At 33.1% G+C, this 11,631-nt stretch overlaps 1 protein-coding gene across 1 annotated transcript in view; it reads right to left on the bottom strand.

The window, feature by feature from the left end:
• Positions 1–4,802: 4,802 nt before the first annotated feature.
• Positions 4,803–11,631, bottom strand: part of LOC131663807 (transient receptor potential cation channel trpm) — a 51,377-nt gene continuing 44,548 nt past the window's right edge. The window contains 4 exon segments of the mRNA XM_058934473.1: positions 4,803–9,427; positions 9,537–10,055; positions 10,057–10,658; positions 10,930–11,185. Coding sequence (XP_058790456.1) covers positions 9,127–9,427; positions 9,537–10,055; positions 10,057–10,658; positions 10,930–11,185 — 1,678 coding nt within the window. The 3' untranslated portion in view covers positions 4,803–9,126.

Genomic DNA, 11,631 nt, shown 5'->3' with positions numbered 1-11,631 from the left:
TTTCATTAAACCTTCAATTTTATTTGTGATCATAAATGACATTACTTGAGTTTGATTTATTTTTTTATATATTAAGTTTATCGTATACAAAATGGACGTTATGATATAAAAAGAAAGTCAGGTTGAATAAGGAATCTTCTTATTTTTGAAGCCGATAAAATCTCTACGTCAATAAAAAAAGACTAGGCAAGGGAAAAATCCTCAATCTCCTATAAAAGTATCATACTCTATGTAAGACACATCGTTAACGCTAAGGCGTATACTACTAATAAAGTAATTGATGTATCAATCTGATTTCATATCCAGTAAACACAGTAATGAGGAAAATGAAATTATTAGGTTGGTAAATAATTTTCATAACAACTGTATTAGTTCATTTTCAGACTGGTTCGACCGATCCCATCATAACATAGAGCTGTCACTTACTTCTCAATTATTTAACCTTATAAAAAAATCTATCATTGTCCATAGTAACCTAATTGATTACACGTTATGATGTGCTCTGTATAATTTTTAACTGCCATTGCCAATTTATAATAAAGAATAAAAAAGAAAGGAAAAATATAGTAAAGAATCTTTCCGATTTTCGTACACGAGGAAAGCAATAAAAAACATTTAAAAAATTGTCAGCGGTCTTATAATTTCTACTGACTTGTGACAACTCATTCAATTGAAAGCATTATGCAAAAAGACTATGCGATAATCTTTACATTGTAAATGTCGCTCGGTAATCCGTAAAGTCGCTGAGTTCGCAGTTTTGCCAGGTAAGAAATTGATTTAACATGGAACATTAAACATCCCAGGTCCATGGATGAACTCGGCTGAGGACTCAAATAGGTGTTAAATAAGAAAAACCACATTCACTTTTCTTATTTAACAACATCTACATCAGCCCTCGGCCGATTACCTCCTAATAATACATTAAGTACGTATGTTCCAACCGTGTGTATTTTATATTGCACATTCGCGAATGGTGTGTCAATATTTGAACAAAACCAATCAGGTATTATCTGACATTTTCATTTATTTTCTAAGCTCAATAGGAGATTCCAGATGTATTCTGACAGCCTCGTATCGTTTGTGCAAATGTTGAACGCAAACGAAATGTACGTTTACATGTCTTTCTCGTTGTGCCTGTTACTCGAAAAATATGTTGCCGTTTTTACATTTCGCAATGGACAAATATCAAACAATAATATTTTCACGTGCTATTTTTCCTGAAATTATCGTTGCGCGATGCACATGTACGTACTTTGTAAATTATTTTCTATTTTTTATGTTTACGGAGAAACTGTAGTCTAAAAAAATATTGCAAGGTATCCAGCATCTTTCATATGAACAAGCTTTGAAATAGTATTAGTTAAAAAAATGAATTTCTCATTTGAAACGTGTAAATATATCGTATTCAGCTAGAATAATTATTTTTACGCACTTGATGTCAATTAATGAGAAGTTTGTAACGTCATTTTTTCTGATTTTTCGTCACATTTTTGTATGGATGTATCTGGTATTATTTTGTATGGATATACTTCTGGTACTTTCATTATTTTTAAGTTATCTCGTTCAAATCTGACCTTCATAATTATTACTATTGCAAAAGGACTGTGACTTTATTTTCGGTACTTTGGAAATTACGGTACAACATTTATGTATTTTTTGGAGAGAATCGATAAATATCGTTATATTCTGATTTGCCTCATTTTATTTTGTATATGCATATTTAGCGTGTATGATTATTCTTACGATGCTAGCTTTCTATTGTATTTTCTATTTTTATTGAAAGATTGCGTTTGAGAATTTGGTAGTCAAAAATCTTGAAATTCAGCTTAAGCGAAATTTTACATTGTTTACAGCGCAATTGTCAATAGGATTTTGAGATGGCAGTTATTGAAATAGCTGACTGAAATAGTAATATGAACTCTCATTAACAATTTTATCATTTTTTATCGTCTTAAAACTTGCAAAATGATTATTTCCGCCAAGCTTGATTTCCATCAAATTGATCATAAGCAATAAATACATTTTAACGGCTCTTTCCAGTATTTTCTTTGTACTCCGCTTATCGAATCCTCTTTGCTTCAGCGACTTTTATATCAGTTTACTTTCTGAGATATTAATTTAATTAAATCGGTTAGTTGAATTATATTATTATAATTATTATTATATACACATGATTAAATGATTTTCGATTATACAAATTGTGAATTGTTAACGTAATTTTGATGAAAACAAATTAGAAAATAATTGTTATCTTAAAATTTTAATGAATAATAACTGTTAATCAGAGAAATTTTATCGATTTCCATTGAAAGAATCTTCCCAATTTTTAGTTCATTTATATATAGCTAATTATAATAAATAATTTTTGGTAATATAGAAACTTAATTTTATAAAATGTTCTTCTAAAATTTTTTTAACTAAATTATTAAATAATAAATCAAAGCTTATTTTTACAAATATCATGTTTTCATGAAATTTTTCGTTATCGAGATACGTGAATTTCATAAGATGTCATTGACTTGAGTTTAAAAAATCAACAGCTCAACTGACACGGTAAGTTAATCATGTTAACTGCTTTTACGAAGCGTAGTCGATTTCATTATCATCCGTTGCACAATATATGTACTTATATTACTTCAGATGTTTATCGCATTTTTAGCATATAATGAGAAAATTTTTTAGGTCATAAGTAGATGACAGACGTCTTATTACGTAAAAAAATTACTTTACATTTAAAGTCATAACAATTACATATTAGATTTTTAAAACCTGGAATTTATTGTAACGGTCAGAGAAATTATGTAAAAAAATTCTTCCTCAACAACGCTTTTAAGTATTCAAGTTTCTAAATAAATTAAGATTTATATATACATACAGGGAGAAGGGGCATTTTAATCGGCCCACCTGAATATCTCTGAATCTAAGCAGGATGGAGTTGAATAGTTTTGACAAAAGTTCAAGAGGACTGAGGTGGTCACCCATTAACTCCGATGACTTTGACCTTTAAGTTGACTTTCAAGATTATTTTAATGTGAAACTGATGTTTTTAATAAAAACAGTTTTTCTAACCTTGTTTTTGAAAAGAATGAAAAATTTTTAATTGATAATAATATAACAATGAAGTTCGTGACAAGGTCGGATCAAGGTCACATTTATGAATTTAACTTTCCAATTACATTTTTCAAAATCTCAAGTTTCAGATATATGTTAAAGGGGACAAAGAAGTCATCTACCGATAGTCTAACCTTGATCTTGAACTTCGCATTGAAAGTTTTTTAAGGTTATGGTGATTTTATAAAATGTATAAAACTACTATCTACGTGGAATTTGAAAAAGTAAAAATTTTATGTTTAAATTACGTTTAATTTATTTTCATTAAAGACATGACAAGGTCAACTAAAGTTTAAGTTTATTATTTTATGTTTTTTTATCTTAAAGGTTTCTAGAGCTGTTTCAACTGTAGTAGCCTTACATTTAGCGTAACCTAACCTATAGAGGTGGTCATTGGTATGTTACAATACAAATGCGAGAAAATAGATTCTTGCTTCGTACATCACGCGAAAGTTCGATTTTAAGCGCGTTTTTGACCGAACACGCGAAAAAGTCGCACTTTGCGCATACAATATCGAATGATGCTCTCAAGCAAATGGAGACAACCTCGAACTTTTGCTTTTAGTTCAAATGAATAATATTTAGAATTGTAAGAGGCGAGGGAACTGACTTGAATGCAATACCTCAAGGGAAGCAGTCCATGCTAAGTCTATATCGTTGTTTCTGGATAGTCCTAAATGTAAGGATAATATAATCGAAACAGTTCTACAGATCTATAAGAGGTAAAACATAAAATAGTAAGCTCAACCCGTACTTGAACTTGTTATTTATTTGGCGATGAAAATAAAGTAAACAAAAAAGAACGTAAACTTATTTTTCTTTTATCAAATCTCGAGACGAAAGTAGTTTTTTCTATTTAAAAATCATTGGAATTTCAAAAAAATCTGAATATTTAATTTGAAGTCAATGTCAAGCTATCGGTAATTGACCTACTTGTTTCTTTTAATACATATCGGTTTAAAACAATTGAACTTATTTGGCTTGAGGCTTTGAAAAATGTAATAAAGGAGTTTATTAAATTTGTAAATTTGACCATCTATCCAACCTTGCAATGACCTTGATTATGATATCACTTTCAATATAAATTTCTCGCTCCGTTAAAATCTAGGGTCAATAAAGATGTTTCAATTAAAAGAATCATTATGAACTTAAAAATTGGTTTCAAGATCTTTGGCACTATTGAATAATCTTCTTGGTCTTCTTGAACTTTTGTCAGAACTATCTTTCACTACCCTGTTTAAATTCTAGGAAATTCAAGTGGTGTAATAAGAATAGCCTAGTTTATATAAATATATGTGCGTGTACATATACACAAACACATACACACGCACGTACGCACTAGATAGTGTAACACGCAACCATTCAAACAGAGTACAGAGGCACTTAATCTAAATAAAAATATTAACAGATAAACACCTTATCGCCAAAATTTCATCCAAAAATAAAGTAACGATAATAACAAGAGCTACGAAGTTATTCTGTATAAATTGGTATATAGTGTTTTATAAACGATCTGTGAAAAAATGTCGTTAATAATCATGCGCATTTATTCCCTAAAGAGTGGTGTAATAATATTTAATACATACTAGTTACTCGCACTACAATTTAATTATTTTGATTCTTCCAAATAATGCTAGGATGTTTGAATGAAACAATTCAAGTATTTTTTTTTATTTTTATTTATTTCCTATACATGAATAGGGGTTCGAGATGTTTTCCGACATTCTCATCGAGCGCACGCTTTGTTTGTGCAAATATTATACATTTCAGTGGCACTACATTTCTTTTTTGTATTGTCTCTTACTAAAAAAATAAGTTGCCATTTCCGCATTTCATAAGGGGCAAATTTCGAACAATCTTTTCACGTCGTCATTCCAGAATATGCTTTGGTGAAATTTCTTGAAATTATCGTTGTCTTTTGCGTGGTGCACATGTACGTACTTTCTAGATTATTTTTTTCTTTTTTTTCTGTTCAATTCCACTATTTACGCAGAAAATATAGTCATAAAATTATTGCAATTTTGGTATATTTCATACAATTGTGATGTAATATAAAAAAATACGGCAGTACTTTTCGCTTTAAAAATAGATATATTATGAAACATACGTATTTTATCGTCTTGAAATTAGCATATATATGCACAACTGCCTACGTTAAGCTTTATTTTCAGCAAATGATTATGGACAATAAGTACATTTTCAGGGCAAAAATTAAACTTCATATATTTAATACACAAAAACATTAAAGCTTACTCAGTATACATGCAATTTAACATTGAGTATACAATAAAATTTCACCGAACCACGTTCTTTTAATACTATTTCAGTAGATTTTTCGTATAATTTCTCTTGAGTTCGCTTACATTTTTATATATACAAGAGAATTGAGCTCAAGCCAATAGATAGTTTACCATTATCACGAAAATCTTTTAGTGGGAATTTCACGATAATGAGAAGTAAAAGCATCTGAGATATTGTTTTATGACAACTAATATCGTATCACTCGTATCGAATTACTAAAAATTGATGTTATACCTTAGTATGAATGATTTGTAAATTTTTTTAACACATTCAGTTCCATTTAAGCTGAGTTGTAGTTAAAGAACTATTTATAAAAAAAACATGTACATAAATGATTAATAGAATTATACGTGTCTCTTCAAATTGAGAGTATAAATCTCGGCGACAATATTAGTTTTAATATCGAAATCATCGTGCGGGCTCTTGAAAGCTTCACAACAGAGAACTCTGCAAATAATTGTAGTAATATATTATTTTTTTATTCGCACAAATTTAGTAATAAAATGACTTTTTAATTCAGTTGTTTATTAGATTCATCACTCTATAAGTACAATTCAGTCATATTTTTTATCAATCTCTATTTTTTCAATCGTTAACATAGAAATTTTAATATACCAAGTATACTTAATTGAAATCTAAGAATATTCGCTCTCTGAACAATGCTAGCGTTTTGAAGAGCACAAAAAAATTATTAAGCACTTTTCACAGCAAACTGTTATATAAATAATTTCAATGACACATCCTTGGTATGCCGCAACTTTTCGAGATCAATTCGCACTAAAATTTCTCTAGTATTGCTTTTAATTGAACATTTCTTTTGTATAATTATAAGCGGGCATAACGTACATACACTTGTATTGCTTCTTACATGTATCAATAAAATCATTCCCAAACCGATGATTTAGATTATACCTCATTTTAATCTTGTTTTAAAAATAATGAATATTATACGTTTATCAGTAAATACACATCAAAATGTAAATAATAAAATATCGAATTACATTATAAATATACAATAATCTTTCTTCAGACAAACTACGAGTTAATTATATATTTTTTAGTCATTTTTCCGTGAAAGATTCTTTTAAATATAAAGAATAAGCTTTGACTTTATTAAAAAAATTTTAAACAATTAGGTAATGTTAGACTTTTCTTTTCGATCTTCCTTAGCGAGATAAAAAGTAGAAAAAATATACCAGAATACCGAAGCAATCGCGTTGAATTAAACAAATATTTCAGTTTTATTATCCAGCAAATTTGATTATTGACTAGATTATACATAGCAGAATACAGCGTGTAAGTAACACTTATTGTGGAAGACAGACTACGACAACAATGGAAAAATATTCACAATCACTTTGACGAAATCTGTCTTCTTTAGTCTATTCACTTTGTAGATTGTTTGTAGATAGTTTATAAGATATGACACTTATTAATTTTCTTTAGGCCTTCACTTGAATTTCCTCCACTAAACTTTCATTATTCAAAATAACTATAGACAGAGAAGAATTCAGATATTGCATACTTATTTGTATTGGTATCTTCAGAATTAACCATTTTTTGAGTTATAGAGAAATAAAAGCAGAAAAATATGCGTATTATAATGTCTTTCGACGATATTCTTTCATTGCTGAAGGCATTTCATTACAATTATCTTTTTCAGCATAAAGTTTCTTTCAAAATCCAATCTATCTACAGATTTTCAAAAATATTCGAGGTATGAAACCAAAAATTAGCTCAGTTATCTTAGCTCTTTATAATTTTTTCTCATTGAAGTTTAGTCGTAATTGTATCTATATATTCCAAAGTTCTCATTGCTTATTGAAATATGTAATAAGCAATATTACATTTTATCGATTTCCTGCTTTCATTCCACAGAATTAGATGATTCAATAAAATATATTTTTATTAAAATATCATCATTAATTCTTCAAGTAAGAGTTCAGACCAGCTTGAACCTTTACGTTTCCATCGAACAAATACCATGTATGTACAATTATTTGATAATCTGCTAGAGAAAAAATTATATTCAATTTGGAAACATCAGATGATGAAACGTAGATTGACAAACAATAAAATTTTTTACAAGGGACATAAAAAAGTATCTAAATCAATTTAATTGAATATATGTAAATGATAATAAACTACTATATATATATTGTATTAATATATATATGTAATTAATTGATTTACTCACGATTAATGCATTATAAAAACGCAGTTAAAAATGTTTTCGAATATAATTTTCTGTCTAGTTGACACCCAGGATAAATTGATACTAAATTTCTTTTAACACAGATTTGTGGTGCAGTCCATTTTATATGCGTAAGGAATAAATTGATAATATTCGCGTGATATGACTTTGACGAATATTTGGCCCTGCAAAACTTCGCAATTGAGCTTTTTTCGGACAGTGTTGAAAATTTTGCGGAGTGTTAATGTTTTCAGGACAACTACATTCGCCACAAGACAATTGCATACAGATCTATTCTATTTTACTTCGTACATTCAATTTCGTAGATAACAGTAGGCTTATTAAGATACAAAGCTAAAAATAGCATACTTGGAGCTATTGCATAAAATATCTGATTTTTTCCTACTATTTTCTTCACATGAATACAATTCGATGTGTAATATACTTTATTATTTTGGACGTAATACGTGAAATTTGTCATTCATGATGATATTGATTTAATCAACCATAAGTAAAATTAAAAATTGCTTTAGTCAAAAATGAAACTACTAGTTGATATTACTATAACAATCGGAAAAATAAAATTATAAAATACAAAAAATTAACAAGTTGTTACATAAATAGCCGGAAATATCATTTCACTACTGTAGACATTCGTTTTGATAATTTCCAGTTATAGTATTGCTTAATATTTATATTTGATCATATTTCTATTGTATATAATATTCTAACGAAATAAGTAAACTACGCAGCGTATAAATTAAATGGACAATAAAATAAAATCAATTCTGCTAAATTGTTCTAAACTAATAAAATTAATGCATGATTAAGAGTAAATAATTTTAAAACTTAAACTATGTAGGAAAAAATCGCTAAATTCATTTAATTTACTAAGTTTTTTAACCGGATCTCTAAAATATTTAAAAACTATATTTTCTAAATTAGAAGAAAATGAAGTTTCAGTTGCACAGTCCCAGATAACGTTAAAATGAAATGCTTTAACACTTCGCAATTTTTTTTGCAATCAAGCTATTATATATTTCATAAGCACTCTTGAAATGAGATTTGCATTTTATATATTGTGGGCATACCAACAAATGCAAAAAGTTTGAACGACACCATTCATGTTCATTGGAAAGAATCCTATAAAGTCACTAAACGTTGTGATTCCTCGTACCATTTTCAGAGTCTTTTTTTCATTAATGAATGACTCTATCTTACAGCGCCTACATGATCATCGCACGGAAGAGAGTAAAAATTGCGCAACACGTGGTGACAGTCTTAGGAGAAGCACCGTTGATTGTTTTACCGCACGTCACAACAATACAGTGAAAACGTGTGGATGAAATACGTCATCCAAAATAACCTAATCTCACGCGGATTACCAACCCTTATTTTCTACGTGTCTTCTCATATACGTCAGTGTTTCTTTCGCACTGCCAATGCGGTTGAGTAATTGATGATAACGCATTATTTACAAAAATAAAATTGACTGAAGCGACTTTGAAATGAAAAACAAATTAGCACATGGTTTCAGATGCAGGCGCCGGCACGACACTGATACCCTTGTCGTTGGGATCGGACTCGTTAGAGTCGCGCGTAGCCGCTGGCCTGGCAAGCGTTTGTTCGATTTCACGGGTAACGTTGATTGCCGGTGGCAAGCGATGGATGCGTCGTCGTGTGGTTGTATCCTCGTCGATGGCCGACGCGCGACGTAAACGTGGATGTAGTTCGTTTGTCGTGAAAAATGTACTCGTATTAATATACCCAGCTTGTTCCTCATGGCTACTATTATCGTCGTCATCGTCCGTCACGTGATATCTAGGATAAAATAATAAATAAAAATTCAGAACGAAATTGAAAACAAATAGAACGAAAGTTAGAACGCCGAGGTTACGTTTCTTGAAAAAAAAAAAAAAAAAATCGTTACCGTCTTTGAATGAGATCTTCCATTTGCTGATAATCGCACTCCTCGGCATCTCTTAGATGCTCGTTCTCAATTTCCCAAGCAATCTCCACGGGATTAGGATTGCTCCTCTCGGAAGTACTTCTGACGCGGTTCCTCGGCGTGGGCGACATAGGTGGTGTTCTAGGCGGACTTAACAAGCCACAATAGCTCTCCAATTCATCGGTAATGCTCGTGTACTCGGCTCGCATGGTAAGTAGATGGGAGCGAGAGTTGCTGGAGCCGGAAGACTGGATTAAGTGGGCGACTCGTGGCTCGGCCCATGTGACGCCGCGCTGGAAACTCGTCGACGGAACTACCCCCGACATACTAGCGGCGATCGCTGCTGCCGCAGCTGCATCCTCTACCAAAGATTCCGAACGCGTGCGACTATTCTGCCGACTAGGCTTTTCCACCGAGTCCTGTCGTGATTCCGACGTAGCCGTCGCCTCGCCCGACGTGTCACGCTCGTCTGACTTTTCTGCCTTCGTCTCTTTCGTCTGCCGAATAAAGCAAAGTAAAATCGAACCGGTCATCGCCGAGATCCCATTTATTTTCAGTAGAATTTACAGTATGATCACTCGCCTCTCCAGTAGCTTTATTGGCATCGCTGTCGTCGTGGCTAGTGTTTTCCTTAGACTCGTCCGGCATCGTAGTAACTTCGCCACTGACGCTCGAGTCGTTCCTGCTCAGGTTTTCCTTGGACTCGATGATCGCAGCGACGGCGTGTTTCAGAGCAGCGGCAGCTTCCTCCTGCTCGATGTGGGTTTGCGGCTGGGCCGGCAGTCCGCCACCTGTGCCCAGGTACGCCGCGTCGGTCATCGCTCTTATTAGCTTCTTTCGTCGCAGCGGAATACAGGGCAGCTGAGAGTGCGATTCCGCCTCGGATATGCCCGCTTCCGAGCGCTCGGACACCCGTCGAGTTCGCACCAGATCGATAACGTCCAGGTGGCGTATGCCCTCGGTGCTGAAGTTCTCGGGTATTGGGCCCGCGTTACCACCTCCGTTGCTTGGCATGTACGTCGCCATGAACCGATGAATTACGCCCAAGTGGGCCAGAGTTTGTTCGTTCAGCTCCTCCAGCTTGCGCATTCGGAATTCCACCGTCTGACAAATGCAAAATTAATGCTGCCAATGAGCACGAATAAACGGCACGCAATCGAAAAATCATACGACCGCCATCGTTGTCAAGTTCAACGCGATCGAGAAAAGAAATGGCTTTGTAGAATAGATCGAGCGACTCGAATATATAAAGCTACAATAAATCATTGTTGATAGACGACAGCAATCGAAACCTGGTGTGAGGCGCGCGGGCGGGTGATTGAAAAAAAAGCCCATGTCTGATAGGGCTCGCGCGCATGACTTGAGTTTTTATTACCTGGAGCGTGGATGACTGATTGCTCTCTTTCTTGTCGATATCCTCGATCTTTTGATGCATGTTTTCGACTCGTTCGGTGGTGACCTTGACTCTTTCTTCGGTGGACATTTGCAGCTTGAATTCTTGTTCGCGAAAGTAGCCCTCGACGCAATCCTCTTCGAAATCGTAGAGACGCTCCTTGTCGTCGGCCTCAAGGAACAGCTTCAGCCCGTTGTCGGACGTTTCGCCTGATTGCGTACGACCTTGCGTGAGGTACCTTTCGACAATAAAACACAGCTCTTTTCAACTCTCTTCCTACCCCCTCTCTCTCTCTCTCTCTCTCTCTCTCTCTCTCTCTCTCTCTCACGCAACGCTCGCTATTGTCTTTCTCCAACATTGTCGGAGGTTGTAGCGTTGTTGTTTGCCTTACGGGGAGGGATTTTCGTATTTCGATTTGAAAGGAAATCAGCTTCCGACCCCCCAAAGCAAGCTCGTAATAAAAATGTGCGGATATCTTTTGCACTCTTACGACTTATAGTCAAGCAACGAATTCTTATTATTTTGCCAATCAAAGAAATATTTTGGAAATTTCAAGAGATTTGTTCATTTTCATTCCTCGACCGTTTCGGTGGAATTTCTGAGAAAACTCATAATTGTTCAGACTCATACAATTATATTAAACAATATCCTTTCATGCAGATGATAGTTTATACATTAGCGCTG

This window comes from Phymastichus coffea, unplaced genomic scaffold (assembly GCF_024137745.1).
Source record: "Phymastichus coffea isolate CEN01 unplaced genomic scaffold, Cenicafe_Pcof_1.1 PCOF00038, whole genome shotgun sequence".
NCBI classification, from domain to species: domain Eukaryota; kingdom Metazoa; phylum Arthropoda; class Insecta; order Hymenoptera; family Eulophidae; genus Phymastichus; species Phymastichus coffea.
Note: the sequence above shows the minus strand (reverse complement) of the source record. Positions and strands in the feature narration are given on the sequence as shown.